Raw genomic sequence first — 16,925 nt, 5'->3', positions numbered from 1 at the left:
TTAATAAGAAAATAACAATCACATAATTTTTTTTTAGCAATGAACAATAAAGTTCACATATCTTAAGCACCCAATAAATATTTGTGGAATGAATGAATGTTAAATAATCTGGAAGAGCAGCAATTGTAACTAGTAGAAAACTTGATACTTAATATAAAGAAGTGCTGAGTAAGTTAAATAATAAATCAAACTGAAATTAATTCTAGCCCAAATGAACAATGAATAATTTTGATCAGCAGCAAAAAAATAAATGAGGACAAAATGGTCAGCTGCAAGCCTTGAGAGGTCAGGGAGAGCCATCTGCGAACAACCCTCACGCCTACACAACTTCCCACAGTTCTGCACAGCAGGTTAAATAATTTTCAGCTCGCTCTTTCAAAGTCCTTCAAATTTAGGTTCGTGTGGTTTTCATAGGGTCTTTACATGTATTACCTCATTCCATCTTCACAACGATTCTCTAGAGTGTTTATTTTTAGCTCAGTATAATGAAGGAGGGATCTGAGGCTGCTAAGAGGGAATTGACTGATCCAAGACCGTAAAGCTAATTAGTAGCAGGGCCAGTGCTAGAGCCTGGGTGTCCTGCTTTCAAGACCCGGGTCCTGTCCCCTGTGGTACCAAGTAGGTGAGTAGCACTTTTATATCATTCCTGATGGCCAGTTATCCCCCAAAAGAGCAATCAATGATTCTAAGCAGGTGGTTAGAAAACACTCACAGTGAAGGACAAAATGTATGGAAATCAATTTGGAAACATGCAAAACAATTCAAAAAATAGGTAGCTCATTCCTGGGATTAAAAAAAGGAAAGGATTCTAACAAATTAAAGCTATATGACCAAAGTTAGTTACTACATTATTTATGACAGGAAGGAAGGAAGAAGGAAGGCAGGAAGAGAGAGAAAGAGAGAGAGAGGAAGGAGGGAGGGAGGGAGGGTAAGTAAAGGGAGGGAAGAAGGAAGGAAAGATGGCAAGAAAAGAAAAACAAGCTAATTTTTATCAAAAGAGGGAGATGACTAAGTAAATCATATTTCATCAGATTGATGAATTGTTATACTAAGATTATTATGAAAACTAAAAATAACATGGAAAATGTTAGAGTGACTTTAGCTGGGAAATATATTTGGAAAAGTTGGGGGGAACACAAATATGAAAACAGTTTGCTCTGTGGAGTTTTAAAGTATATTTTCTTTAATGATTTTCATTTAATACTTTATTAAATAGTTTTAACAATAAACAAGTTTATAGTTCACATGAAAATATTTCAGCCAAAATGTGGCTAAATTCATGCACAGATTTGAAAATTTAACAAAAATTTAATTTTTGACAAATGATTGGGTGTTCCTTAAATACAGACACGTGTGATGCGCTAGGTTTCTTCAACGCAAGCCTTCCAAAGCACTGCCTTCCACCCGTGTCCCTTCCACCACGTCTCCCTGACCTCTGACCCCTTCTTCATCTTTGTTTCTAAAGTTGTCCAGCTATCTTATTTGCCGCCTATCATCCACAGAACTTATCTGAGTCTGGACTTCCAGGGGCATCAAAGAGCTGCTACGTTAGATTAGAGGAGGGGACAGAATGAGATATTAGGTCCCTGGCTGTCTCTCAATGACATTAGGCCCTGCTATCTGCCTCAAAAAGAAAAAGCTGACTTCCCCTTTAAGCTACTGAATCTAAAGAACAAAGGTTGAAGCTCCCTTAAATCAATCATTCCAAAGGTAGACGGCCTTGTACAAGATAGAGGGTAACCTTGGAAAATCACAGAATGACTATTGTGCAAGGTTGCAGGGCCCAGGTTGCACTCCCCCGCCAACCCCAGTTCAGTTTTCCCAGCAGACCTCCTTTATGAGCATTGGACCAAAGCACACGCATAGATACCCCAGTTTCATCAGGAGTTATGTCAAACTCACTGCCTCAGAGCAATAGTTTTTACCTTGTTACCTGGCGAACAGGATCAGGTTATAACTACAAGTGCTGCACAAAGAACCTCCCCCACATTCTCCACATGAGGATGGAGAGGCTGTCTTCAGCCCAGAGCAAAGATAACCCTAGATACCTTGATAGCCTATGCAAATAGCAGCAAAGGTGAAAGAGACACTGTGAAGCACCAAGGTCAACCTGGGGCATAACAACACATGTATACATAGATACATGGAGAGATATATATCTCCAGAAAACTCGCTTGGAAAGCTATTGCAAAGGTACATGTCTGTTATCACAGCTTAAGTCATCTTTCATATAGTTACAGAAATAAGCAATAGAATATCTATTTCAAAGAAAAGCCCCCCTCCTTTTTTTCCCTATTAGAACCGGTTAACTGCTATTAGGACTGGTTTAATACATTTATATTAATTTCATCTCACTCTCCCTTTAGCGTCTGATGGCATCATATTCGCAAGGCAGCTAGTTTATGGCTCAGAACCTTACGTGTGTTTAGTGCTTCACAGTTTACACATCAGAGGTGCACACCCACCCTAAAGAGGCGTACTGATCACTCACTGCGGCTTTTATGGATGAAAGCACTGAGGCTACCAAGGGATTAAGTGACCGCTTAGAATAAAGCAAAGAATGCCTCCTTGTGAATTCTAGTAATGCATGATTGCTTTTGTTTCAAATCAGGAAAAATGCAGTTAAGACTTTCTGCTGTGTATACACTACCAAATGTAAAATAGATAGCTAGTGGGAAGCAGCCACATAGCACAGGGAGATCAGCTCAGTGCTTTGTGACCACCTAGAGGGGTGGGATAGGGAGGGTAGGAGGGAGACACAGGAGGGAGGGGATATGGGGATATATGTATATGTATAGCTGATTCACTCTGTTATACAGCAGAAACTAACACACCATTGTAAAGCAATTATACTCTAATAAATGTGTTTAAAAAAAAAAAAAAAGACTTTCTGCTGTGATTCCAGCCCCAGAAAAGTCGAGAAAGAGCTGCTGAGACCACTTAAGGTGGAATCTGACCTGGGCTGCCCTGAGATTCCTTTCAGAAGCTGGAACCTAGGGGTGGAGGCAGGGGAGGAGGCTACAGCCTGAACACTTTTCTGAGAAGGACATTCTTAAGGATCTTTAGGAACATTTGGGTGCTAAATGGTTCCAGGATCTTCCAATGAAAACGGAGTAAGAACAGGTAGATAGAGGTAATACCTTGAGGCATCTACTTCTTCAGAAAATCTTTCATGGAATTATTTAAATTCGCTATTCTTGCATAAAGCAAGGAGACACCAGTTTTGGAATCCTCAGCCGTTACATTAATGTCTATCTTTCCCCACCTAACAGAGTTTATGGAACATTTTTAATGTCCACAGGATCTATCAGGTTTGAGCCATTGCTCGTTTTTTTGTTGTTTTTGACCTACAAAAAGGCACTTTTGGATAATTCAGCCCAATATAAAACATCTCCAATGAGCAAAAGGAAAGCTAAAGAACAAGACTGAAAGCAGACTTTGTGGGTTACAAATAATAAGGGTTTGTGCCCTAGTTTTAGAAACACCCAATTAGAGGAGAAATTGGCAGACCTGGGAAGAGCCATCAAGAGACAAGCAAGTCAGGTGCTGAGAGGAGGAGAGGCGGATACATAAAGGAGCAAGCTCTGGCTGGCCAGGCAGGAAGGAGACCTTGCGCATTTAACTGGCCTTGAGTCCTTAACTAGAGTCCTCAAGTTAAGAACCATACAGCTCATGGTTCTTTACTGAATCATGCCTCTGCCTTAATTTAGTGTCTTATTTTATTCAGTTTTATATGTTTCTCTTTCATACATTTTAGTCTTATTTTCCCATTAAGATTACTGGCTCCTGAGAGCAAATCCCTGCACCATTTATTTCAGCCTCTCAGGGCAGGGCAAGACAGGCATTGAGTCAGCGCTCAGTAAGTACCTATTAAATAGACTGGAAACTGATCGTGAGGCTCTGTTTTAAGTGAACGCAACAGGAAATGTAAATTCCAGGGGGGCCAATAATAATAATATCCATCTTTAGGCAGTAGCTCCTAGGTGCTCTATTCTATGCTACATATTTAATATATACGTTAGCTCTACATCTAACAACAACTTTACAGAGGGTATTATTATTTTTAACTTCATTTTACAGCTGAGAATACGAAGAGATTTCAGACAGGTTAAGTGCCTTATCTAAGGCTACTATAGTTAGTACCTGAACTTCAAGCCCAAGTGAGCTGATCCCAAATCCTACACTATTTCCACTGGTTTTCTGCACTGTGCCATGCCTGCCACCCTTTTATAATAATAGTAATAATAGCTAAGGCTTATATAGAGCTATACTGTGTGCCAGCCACTGTTCTAGAGTGCATTAATTCATTCAATCCTTACAACAAGCCTAGGAGGTGAGCTCTATTACTATCCATTTACAGAATTTAGAAATTGTATTATCCTGGACTTCTAAGTTAGGGCCAAAAGAAGACTCTGTAGAACAATGAGAGAGCACTGCTCTGAGTCTTTCTATGTAGAGGAAGAAACCCTATAATCCACATAGCGTCTCACCTGTACCCAGCCCCGAGAGAGCCCGGAAGGGAGCCAGGGAGAGGAGAAGTAAGATGGAGCTAGGACAAGAGCTCTCTGCCTGCCTCTCGGTAATCCTATAGGGGAGGCTTTAGGTTGGAAGCACAGGGGAAGTGAACAGAGAGCAGACTTTGCGGTCATCAGGGTTCCCTGGCAGCTTTCCCCTGCAGCACCCGACGCTTCACTAATTTGTCCATGAAGACCTTCTATCAGCCAAGTCACAACCCTGTGAGTAAGGACAGTAAAGATTAACAATATTTTCTTGTTCTTAGGCTCATTCGAAAGTCTGGCATAACTACAATAGAAATTTCCGCCCACATCAGAAGGGTCGGTTATCAATCACGTTGGGATCCCACTGGATTGAACCAAACAGATCAGAAAACACAATGGATATACTCAAGTGCCAACAATCCATGGTTTCTGTGCTCGGGTGGTTTGCCAACCCTATCCACGGGGATGGTAACTATCCAGAGGTGATGAAAAAGAAGTTGTTCTCCATTCTACCCCTCTTCTCTGAAGCGGAGAAGAATGAGGTGAGGGGCACAGCTGACTTCTTTGCCTTTTCCTTTGGACCCAACAATTTCAAGCCCTACAACACCATGGCTAAAATGGGACAAAATGTGTCCCTCAATTTAAGAGACGTGCTGAACTGGATTAAACTGGAATATGGCAATCCCCGAATCCTGATCACTGAGAATGGCTGGTTCACGGACAGTCATGTGAAAACAGAGGATACCACAGCCATCTACATGATGAAGAACTTCCTCAACCAGGTTCTCCAAGGTTGGTTGCACATTAGCTCAAAATAACTGTCTTGAATACTTATGCTATAGGGTATTTAAAGTCACCTTTGAATATATGATTATTGTTGTTATGGTCATTGTTGGACTTTCCTATTTTCCAATGTTGACAGAATTTTTTAACGTTACTCTCATCCTTTTTTTTTTATAAATGTATTTATTTATTTATTTTTGGCTGCGTTGGGTCTTCATTGCTGCTCATGGGCTTTTCCCTAGCTGCGGCGAGCGGGGGCTACTCTTCGTTGCGGCGTGCGGGCTTCTCATTGCCATGGCTTCTCTTGTTGCGGAGCACAGGCTCTAGGCGTGCGGGCTTCAGTAGTTGTGGCACGTGGGCTCAGTAGTTGTGGCTCGCGGGCTCTAGAGCGCAGGCTCAGTAGTTGTGGCGCCTGGGCTTAGTTGCTCCGTGACATGTGGGATCCTCCCAGACCAGGGATCAAACCCACGTCCCCTGCATTGGCAGGCGGATTCTTAACCACTGAGCCCCCAGAGAAGTCCCACTCTCGTGTCCTTTTAAATAAAGGTTTGAAAACAATAGTTTTACACTGTAGATACATCCTTAATTGGCAACAGGATGCTGTTTCATTCCTTTTAAAAGGACATAATGCTAAAGGAGACATGTCAAAAGTTTTCTAACAGTAGTACTTTAGTCTAAGATGCTGAAAGTTTTTTTGATTGTGCTCCTTTTACTCTACTACATGACTCAGTGACGAAAAGTCTGAAGACAAAGAATGAGCCATGAATGGCTAAACTGAGCAACTTCTATTGTTCTTGGATATTTCTCTAATCCCTGCCCATCCCCTCATTCCTTTTCCTTTACTCAGGTAGTGACATCTGCAGGTGGCTGACTGAAATAATGGAGCAGAGGACAAGCTCGAATTATGATGTTCTGTCCCCTACAGAGTTGGGCCCCATTTCTCTCCTATATAAAGGAATTCTCAGTGGATCTTTCTACAACTCTGTAGCTCTCTTTAGAAGTCACAAGCTTGGAGGGAATTCCCTGGAGGTCCAGTGGTTAGGACTAGTGGCTTTCACTGCTGAGGGCCCGGGTTCGATCCCTGGTCAGGGAACTAAGGTCCCGAAGGTGGCACAGCATGGCCAAGAGAAAAAAAAAATGTCACAAGCTTGGAGAAAAATCCCTGGTTCTGCAGAAGAGAATGTTCAGGGAGGGTCCTCAGGGAGAGCAAGACGTGCTGTCCCAACTTGCAGGAGGAGCACATGGAACAGAGCCTTGCCCAGCCACGGGGCGCATGCACATGGGGGCCTCCAGAGCAGAGGACTCTGCCCACAGGGCCCGGGCCAAATGCCAAGCACTTTGGCAAAAGTGGTGTCATTCCCCAGGCGTTACCATTCCACCTCTCCTCAGGACCCTATGACACCAGAGAGACTAGAACCAGGGCCTGCTGAAACATATTTATTTCATTGGAACCCCTTTTTTTTGGCCGTGCCATGCGGCATACAGGACCCCAATTCCCCGACCAGGGATGGAACCCACGCCCGCTGCAGTGGAAGCACAGAGTCCCAACCACTGGACCACTAGGGAAGTCCCACATCAGAATCTCTTGACATCAGTTCCCTTGACATTGACTCCACCTTTTAGGAAAAGTATATCAGTGATAAAACCCCCAAAGTGCAGAAATGAGACATTACCATGAGAAAATGAAAGCTTTTAAGAAAAGAAAAATGGTTCATGATTGATTGGGGTGTTTGTTGTTTTTATTGCATATTTCATTTTTATCTAGTTCCTAAAAGTTATTGAATTTAAAGCTGGAAAGTTCCTGAGAGATCATCTTTTCCAAACTTCTCTATTTACAAATGAGGAAACAGAGATCGAGAAACTTGCCCAATAGCCCCGTCCCAGGAGCACAGTAGAGCAAGTCCTCTCCCCTCCTGCCCCTCGGCCCAGTCAGTTCTTGTTCTCTTACATCACTGTGCTTCCTTCTCCTCCTTAAATCTACATTCACATATGCTCATTCTCAAAGCTGATATTTCAGTCCCTGAGGATTGTTTCACAGAAGATAGTTTGTCCACAAATGGGAACCAACCCAAGGTTGAAATGAGAAACTCTTGGTCATGAGCAGACATCTACATTGGTCCCAAAGCGTTCTGGAAATTACCATGCCCTCTGACACAGATCTTTTTTTTTTAACTATTTCAATTCAGTATTTTACTTGTTTTTTTTTTTCTTCTTATAAATCCTCAACTGCTATTTATTTGTTTGTTTATTTATTTATTTATTTATTTTTGGCTGCGTTGGGTCTTCGTTGCTGTGTGCAGGCTTTCTCTAGTTGCTACGAGCAGGGGCTACTCTTCTTTGTGGTGCACGGGCTTCTCACTGCGGTGGCCTCTCTTGTTGTGGAGCACGGGCTCTAGGCACACGGGCTTCAGTAGTTGTGGCATGCGGGCTCTAGAACGCAGGCTCAGTAGTTGTGGCACACAGGCTTAGTTGCTCCGCAGCATGTGGGATCTTCCCAGACCAGGGATCGAACCCACGTCCCCTGCATTGGCAGGCGGATTCTTAACCACTGTGCCACCAGGGAAGTCCTCTGACACAGATTTGCACACTAAGTCTCAGGAATATTTTAAATTTTATCCTTTAACTGTGTCATTCACTTGGGAAGACCACTCTAGATGAAAATAACTGCCCCTTTTCAAATATAAAAATAAATTTTCTATTTGATATATTGGGCCTGCAAATTAGGAAGAAGGTTGCTTTCACAATATGCCGCCCCTGGCATGTCATTAGTGAGGTCGTAAACATGAACCAGAGTGTGTAGTCCTCTGAACATCTCTGCTTTTTTTCCTTCTGTGCAGCAATCAAGTTTGATGAAATACGAGTGTTTGGTTACACTGCCTGGTCCCTCCTGGATGGCTTTGAATGGCAGGATGCTTACACCACTCGCCGAGGATTATTTTATGTGGATTTTAATAGTAAACAAAAAGAAAGAAAGCCTAAGTCTTCAGCACGTTACTATAAACAGATCATACAAGAAAATGGTTTCACTTTGAAAGAGTCCACACCAGATGTGCAGGGTCAGTTTCCCTGTGATTTCTCCTGGGGTGTCACTGAATCTGTCCTTAAGGTAAGTGGCTACTTACAAATTAACTATAAAGTGGTGCAAGTAGTACACAATATTTTCTTTCACTTTACTCAGTGACATCTAGGAGATAGCTGTCAGACAATATCAAATACCATGATCACTTGGAGGTTATGAGGGGAAGGTGGGGAAAGAGGAAGGAAGAGGAAGAGAAGAATTCATGCTTACTGAGAGCTTTTCATACTGCCCTCAAGTTGTGTACAGTCTAGAGGGAACTTACAGTCATTTTTGTGAGAGGCATTTGTTAGTAGTGTCAAAATTAAGGGAAAATAATTTTATAGATTTTTTTTTTTTAATTTTTTGGCTGGGCTGCACGGCTTGCAGGATTTTAGTCCAGGGATTGAACCCACACCCTCAGCAGTGAAAGCACCGAGTCCTAACCACTGGAATGCCAGGAATTCCCTAGATTTTTGTTTCGTCAAAAGCAAATTGTTAGTGACCTTTTATTTAAGTGATTCCTCTTATTTGATAAATTTGGGTTATTTGCCTTATGAGGTCTTTATACCCCAGTGGGGCCTCCTGACTTGTCTCATTCCTCACCTTCTTCAGATGTTTACTCAGATGTCACCTTCTCAATAAGGCTTCCCTCCACTCCAAAAAGCATAACTCCAACACTATCAGTGCACATTCCCCCTTCCTGCTCTATTTTCCTACATAGCATTCACCATTCTCTAGCATAGTATGTACATTACACATTTCCCTTTTTTCTCCAGCTTTACTGAGATACAATTGACATACAATATTGTGTAAATTTGAGGAGTACAATGCGTTGATTTGATACGGTTATATATTACAAAATCATTACCACTATGGCATTAGCTATCACTTCCATACCATCACAAGCAATGCCCATTTCTTTTTCTGTGGTGAGAAAATTTAAGATCTACTCTCTTAGCAACTTTCAAGTATGTAATACAATATTATTAACTATAGTCACCATGCTGTACAACAGACCCCCAGAACATGTTAATATTATAACTGGAAGTTTGTGCCCTTCAACCGGCATCTCCCCATTTCCCCCACCCCCAGCCCCTGATAACCACTTTACACATTTTTCTTACTGATCACCTGTCTTCCCCTACTAGAATGCAAACTTTCTCCGCAAGAGGTGGAGACGTTTGAGGCTTTGCTGCCTGCTGTATGCCTTACTAGAGCAATGTAAGGCACATGGCAGGTGCTCAATGCATAGTGCATGAATAAGGTCAACTTTTAGAGCCAGGTGAGCCCTTCGAAACCTCTTACTCCAAATCCTTCATTTTATAGCTGAGGAAAGTAAGACCTATCAATTAATAATTGAGACCCAAGTGACTTGCCCAAGGTAACACAAATAGTGGCAGAACTGTAGCAGGCAAACTTCAAGCCCCCAGATACACAATGCTCTTTCCAAAATAATAATAACTACTTTTTGAAGCTCCTACTATGTACCAAGCACTTAACTGCTGTATGTATGTGCATTCTATCTACTTAATCTTTGTTTTTTAATTTTATTTATTTATTTTTGGCTGTGTTGTGTCTTCATTGCTGCGTGCAGGCTTTCTCTAGTTGCGGCGAGCAGGGGGTACTCTTCGTTGTGGTGTGCGGGCTTCTCACTGCGGTGGCTTCTCTTTGTTGCAAAGCACAGGCTCTAGGCGTGCAGGCTCAGTAGTTGTGGCTCTCGGGTTCTAGAGCACAGGCTCAGTAGTTGTGGCACAGGGGCTTAGTTGCTCCGCAGCATGTGGGATCTTCCTGGACCTGGGCTCGAACCCTGGACCAGAGCTCGAACCCATGTCCCTTGCATTGGCAGGCAGATTCTTAACCACTGCACCACCAGGGAAGTCCCTGTCTACTTAATCTTAAAACCCTCATTTTAAGAGACACAGATGTAGAGAACAACTCTATGGACACCAACGGAGGAAAGTGGCAGGGGGGTTGGTGGTGATGGGATGAATTGGGAGATTGGGATTGACATGTATACACTAATATGTATAAAATAGATAACTAATAAGAACCTGCTGTATAAAAAATAAATAAAATTAAATTAAAAAAAAAACCCACCTCATTTTATAGGCAAAGAACCTGAAGTTTAGGGAGGTTACATAGCTTGTCCGGGTTACCCGGATTTGTCTGTCTCCTGACCATTATGCTATAAGACCCCACAATACCACACTATTACTTGTATTCTAGAAGCATATGGAAAAACAAGATGTGCAAGGACCAGACAAAATGACCCAAACCATGAGTGGGCAAAGTTACGAATCTCAACCCCTATCGATATTTAAGTAAGACTTTAGTAAAGGCTCAGAGGTGATAAAAGGGGGAAAGATATAGAGAGTAATATAAACACAGTGACTCACCTTCAGTTTGTGTCCCCTGGAGAGCCACCTACTTACCCAGTGTCTATCTCCTCCTCCACATGGCACAGGCAGGCCATCTTTTCCATATCACTTCAAGTAGGTTTATATTTTCCAAAATTCCAGACCCAGCAAAGAGAGGCCCCAGGGGAGACAAGAGTTCCAGCCTGTACATGACCCAACCTGTAAGTTCCTGCTTCCTCTGAAGACCCATCTGTTCCCCAGTGTTTGACAGTGTGAATGTCTGCCCCCCCTGTGGACCCTACTCCTATTACTCAGAGCAAGAGCTGATCACTTGGGTCAGGGGAAAGTAATTCTGTGATCAACCAGGCCTGGGTTTCTTGCTCACACCTGGAGCCCGTCAAGGAGTCAGTGTCCCTTGAACTTAAACCAGGAGTGAGGATGAGTTGTTTGCCAAGAAAAATTAGGGTGCGTTTTGAAAACTCAGCCAGATGATGTATGAATAGATGATGGGTAAGCAAAAGAGTAGATGTTTTCTATAGGAAGACTAATAAAGTGAAAGTAACATTTTAAAAATATTGCTATGCCTACCCACACACATCTTATTTTCCTCCAACCTTTTTTTCCTTCAATATTCTTCTCCAACATTTTGTTTTGAAAAATTTCAAACTAGTACAATAAACACCCATATTCCCTTCATCAAGATTGGCTGATTGTTAACATGTTGCCATGTTTGGTTTATCTCTCTCTCTTTTAGAACCATTAAAAAGTTGCAGACATCATTATACTTTACCCCAAAATATTTCAGCATGTGTCTTCTAAGAACAGTGACATTCTCCTATCTCATACTATTATCATACTCAGGATATTTAATATTTATTCAATATCATCCAACATACAATCCATATTCAAATTTTCCTAAATGTCCCAAAAATGTCCTTTATAGATCAAAAAAAACTTTTTTTTTATCATGAACAAGGAACACATATTTGTTGTTGTGTATCTTTAGCCTTTTAATTCAGAGCAATCCCCCTAATCTCTTGGTATTGACATTTTTGAAGAGTTCAGGCCAGATGCTTGTAGAGTGTTTCATGGATTTCTCTGTTTCTTTATTAGATTAGTTAACCATTTCTGGAAATAATACTACATAGATGATGTTGTGTATTTCCCATACATCAAATTAGGAGGCACGTAAAATCAGTTTGTTTCATTACTGAAGACATTAGTTGAAGTAATAGTCACCAGATTTCTTGGTTAAGGTGGCATTTGCCAGATCTCTTAACTGAAAAGTACCTTTTCCATTTGTAATTAAGAATTAATCTGATAGTGATACTTTGAGACTGTATAAATATCCTGTTCCCCAACAACATTTAACCAATGGTCTTAACATTGATACAATAACCTTGCCTGAATTAATGATTACTTTGTAGATTGCAAAATGGTGAATTTCTAATTAGATTATTCCTTCTATATTTATTTGGTGAATTCTTTTAAATTCAATGTGTTATAATTCATTGTTGTCATTGTTTCATTGGGCCTTTTGATACTCAAATTTTCTCAAATTTGGCCAATGGGACTCTTTCAAGCTGCTCCTGTGTCTTTTTGACATTTCCCTTTCAGTTTTTAAGCACTTCCTTATTTTTCTGGCACAAGATGTACCAGCATCACTTCATTCTTTTCCTGCCCCAGACCTGGAAAAAGCCATTACTCCAAAAACCCCAGGATCCTTTTAGTGGAAAATAGAACTTTAGAACCAAGCTCTGGGAGCCAGGGTTGAGATCAGGGTGCAATACTTTAACTATTTCTATCGGCAGATTAATCACACACTGGCTAAGACTAATGCTTTCTGGAGATTTTTTAAAGTAAGACAGATTTGGGGAATTCCCTGGCAGTCCAGTGGTTAGGAGTCGGCGCTTTCACTGCCGTGGCCCAGTTCAATCCCACGTCAGGGAACTAAGATCCTGCAAACAGCGCCTCGGCCAAAAAAAAAAAAAAGTAAGAGATTTTTCATTTGATCTTGCCTTACCTTATGGTAAGATTTCCCTTTGTAAATACACTTTCAATATCATGATGCTCTGAGATTTCAAAACACTGAAACTGACCATCTAGGCTAGGAGGGTTTTACTCTAATAATTATATACAGATTTACCTTCATGCTCACATGATCAATGTTCTCTCAGTTTAATGTTCTAGATAACTGGCTGGCAGATGGCAAGTGGGAATGATATGATTTTGTAATTAGACTATGAAGGATGACACACGAGAAAACAATTAGAGGGAAAATATTTACCAAAGGTTAATTACCCATTTATTCCAGGTGTATTTAAATTCAGTCATGGGAAGAAAAAGCACTTTAAAACAAGTTCAGAACTTTTACTTTTTTTTAATTAAGCTTGAATTTGAATATGTTTTTCTTAAGCCCTTTTCTGTTTTAATTTAGACTCAAGGGCCTAGCAGGCAATTATTGCAAGGAAAACTAAACCCAAGTTATAAGTACCTTATGTTTGTAGAGTGCTTTAGAGTTGACAGAGCAGTTGCCCAGATCACAGACTTCTCACAGCACACCTGTGAGGTGCGTGAGATTGCTCTGTCACTATACAGAGCTGCCAAGCCTTGAGTTTTAAAGGGACAGAATTAGAACAGGAGTCCAGGGCTCTCTCTCTGGTAGAGGGGCAGGGAATGGGACGTCATCAGATCCAAGAGTCAACTTGGGAGTTTCTGGCGGTTATTTCAGGGTCCTCTCTTTTCATAGTTCAAGTCCCTTATGTAAGGAGGGTGTTGAGTATTCTCCTTTAGATGAATAAATGCTTTGTTCTCACAGGCACATGGGTGGGGGAGAAACAGAATGATGCACATGTGATACCACTTGGACTTTTCAAATAAGAGGCGTTAGAGAGATGCCTTCAGCAAATGCAAGGGGTCATTCCCCAACCTGTCCCACTGTCCTCTTTTAGCAACTGTGGCTGGGGTCAACCAGCCCCCTCTAACCCCAAGTGCTGATCTCAGTGAAATCCTCAACAACTGGAATGTTAACTTTGCCTTCAATTTATGGCAGGGTTTGGAAGGTCCATCTTTTGTGATTCCTTTTAACTGAGAGGACTAAGCCAATTTCCTGATGCATTTGAACAGAATCACATGAGACCCCCACTACATTACTGGGGTTTTAGGACCGACGAACTGGAAAACAGCTTCTCAGTGTTTTCTTTCTTTTTTTTTAAAATTAATTAATTAATTTATTATTTATTTTTGGCTGTGTTGGGTCTTTGTTGCTGCACACGGGCTTTCTCTAGTTGCAGTGAGCGGGGGCTACTCTTCGTTGCGGTGCACGGGCTTCTCACTGCGGTGGCTTCTCTTGTTGCAGAGCACGGGCTGTAGGTGAGCAGGCTCAGTAGTTGTGGCACGCAGGCTCTAGAGTGCAGGCTCAGTAGTTGTGGCGCACAGGCTAAGTTGCTCCGCGGCATGTGGGATCTTCCCGGACCAGGGCTCGAACCCATGTCCCCCGCCTTGGCAGGCAGATTCTTAACCTCTGTCCCACCAGTGAAGTCCATGCTCAGTGTTTTCTGAAAGACAACTTGTTTTCCAAGGCAAGCCCTGGGTGTAGTTCCTTCTCTACATTTTCTGGTCTCCCCAGTAAATTTCAAGGGCTGAGAGGGAGGATAACCCATCAGGCCTTTTTTCTGACATCGCCAGAATAGCAGGAAGACATATGTTGTTATGAAGGACATGTGCATCATTTACTTTCTCTATTGTCAGTGAGAGGCAAAGTAAGGTCAGGCTCTTCTTCTCAGAGGATGTATGCCGAGTCTGTCTGCCAGGGTGTGCTTTACCTGAATGTGCTTGCTTTTCACAGCCAGAGTCGGTGGCTTCCTCCCCACAGTTCAGCGATCCTCACCTGTATGTGTGGAATGTGACGGGCAACAGACTGTTGCACCGAGTGGAAGGAGTGAGGCTGAAAACACGACCAGCTCAATGCACGGATTTTGTCAGTGTCAAAAGACAGCTTGAGATGTTGGCAAGAATGAAAGTCACCCACTACAGGTTTGCTCTGGACTGGCCCTCAATCCTTCCCACTGGCAACCTGTCCACGGTTAACCGACAGGCTCTGAGGTACTACAGGTGTGTGGTCAGTGAGGGACTGAAGCTCAACATCTCCTCAATGGTCACGTTGTACTATCCAACCCACGCCCACCTAGGCCTCCCCACGCCTCTGCTGCACAGTGGAGGGTGGCTGAACCGGTCGACGACCAAGGCCTTCCAGGACTATGCCGACCTGTGCTTCCAGGAGCTGGGGGACCTCGTGAAGCTCTGGATCACCATCAACGAGCCTAACCGGCTGAGTGACATCTACGACCACTCTAGTAACGACACCTACTGGGCAGCCCACCACCTGATGATCGCCCACGCCCTGGCCTGGCACCTCTACGACCAGCAGTACAGGCCTGCGCAGCGCGGGGTTGTGTCGCTGTCTCTGCACTCGGACTGGGCCGAACCCGCCAATCCCTATGCGGACTCACACTGGAAGGCGGCCGAGCGCTTCCTCCAGTTCGAAATCGCCTGGTTCGCAGAGCCCCTCTTCAAGACTGGGGACTACCCGTTGGCCATGAGGGAGTACATCACCTCCAAGAATAGGCAAGGGCTCACGCGCTCCGCACTGCCTCAGTTCACCGAGGAGGAAAGGAGGCTGGTCAAGGGCACTGCAGACTTCTACGCCCTGAACCACTTCACCACCAGGTTCGTGATGCACGAGCGGCAGAATGGCAGCAACTACGACGCGGACAGGGACATCCAGTTTCTGCAGGACATCACCTGCCTGAGCTCCCCCACCCGCCTGGCCGTGATACCCTGGGGAGAGCGCAAGGTGCTGAAGTGGATTCGGAGGAACTATGGAGACGTGGATGTTTACATCACGGCCAGTGGCATCGACGACCAGTCTCTGGAAAATGATGAACTCCGAAAACACTACTTAGAGAAATACATTCAGGAGGCTTTGAAAGGTGAGGTTCGGGGGCTATTTCAGATACAGTGAAGTATGACATTCCCAGATAATATGCACAGAAGAATGAAGGGAACAGGTTCATTAATGACAGTGTCAGCTCACTATGGGAAATTTGGCAAGTATAGAAAAATACTTTTAAAAACCTGAAATCTTACTCCCCCGAAAAAAGTGCCTAGACTCGTGCTGACTAGATATCATTAATACAATTGAGCTCATACTATAATATAGTCTTGTAGCCAACTCTTTTCTTAATATCACATTATAAATGTGTTCTCTGTCATTAAAAGTTCCTTGTTAACATTATTTTAATGGTTGCTTAATATCTCATTATAGGGACATATCTCAGTGTACTTAGCCACCCCTCTAATGTTTGATACTTAGGTGTTTTTTTAACTACTAAAAAATAGGCATCTTTGTATATAAATTTTTGTCTTCATTTCTAATGATCTCCTTGGGATGGATTCTCCAACATGGAATTATTGGGTCATATATTATAAACAGCAGTGTTTGAGAGTGCTTATCTCACATACTCTTCCCAGCATTGGTTAATATCGCATTTTTAAAAAATATTATTTTTAAATGTTCATGATCAATTTGTTGAAGCTGCAAAAATTTCCTAGAAATTTATTCATTTATTTGACAAATATTTATTGAGCACCTAGTATGGGCAAAAACTGTTCTGGGCACTATGCCACCACTGAACAAAAATAAAGATTACTGTCCTTTATGGAGCCTGTATTTTTCTGGAATAAGAGTCAACAAACAAGTATAAGATATAGCATGTCAGGGGTGAAAAGGTCTGTGGAGAAAAAACAGCAGAGAAGAGGGTGCCTCAGGGTGGGAGACAGGAGTGGTTACAATTCTAAATAGAGTGGCTAGGGAACCTCAAAGATCCTCAGAGAAGTGAGGCAGCAAACCGATAGTTACTTAAAGAGGTGTTCCAGGTAAGAGAAGAGCAAATGCAAAAGCCCTGATGTTGGAGGATGCCTGGCCTACTTGAGGATCAGGAAAGAGGTCAGAATAGTTAGAATGAGCAAGGGGGAAAGTATGAGCAAGGGGGAAAGTAATTGAAGATGAGTTCAAGGAGGTAAGGGAAGAGGCAAATCAGGTAGGGCTTAGTAGACCATTGTAAGAACTGTGGCTCTTTGAGTGAGACAGGAAGGTTCTAGGAGGTTTTAAACAGAAGGGTGACATGCTCCAACGCACACTTTAAAAGAATTACTCTGGTTACTCTT

General features: G+C 42.6%; 1 protein-coding gene across 1 annotated transcript in view; it reads left to right on the top strand.

The window, feature by feature from the left end:
* KLB (klotho beta) overlaps positions 1 to 16,925 on the top strand; it is a 41,090-nt gene that overhangs the window by 16,801 nt on the left and 7,364 nt on the right. Inside the window, exons 2-4 of the mRNA XM_082390494.1 lie at positions 4,781 to 5,291; positions 8,120 to 8,388; positions 14,545 to 15,688. Coding sequence (XP_082246620.1) covers positions 4,781 to 5,291; positions 8,120 to 8,388; positions 14,545 to 15,688 — 1,924 coding nt within the window. The remainder of the gene's footprint in view (positions 1 to 4,780; positions 5,292 to 8,119; positions 8,389 to 14,544; positions 15,689 to 16,925) is intronic.

This window comes from Balaenoptera borealis (genome assembly GCF_965194805.1).
Source record: "Balaenoptera borealis genome assembly, chromosome: 4".
NCBI lineage: Eukaryota > Metazoa > Chordata > Mammalia > Artiodactyla > Balaenopteridae > Balaenoptera > Balaenoptera borealis.
Note: the sequence above shows the minus strand (reverse complement) of the source record. Positions and strands in the feature narration are given on the sequence as shown.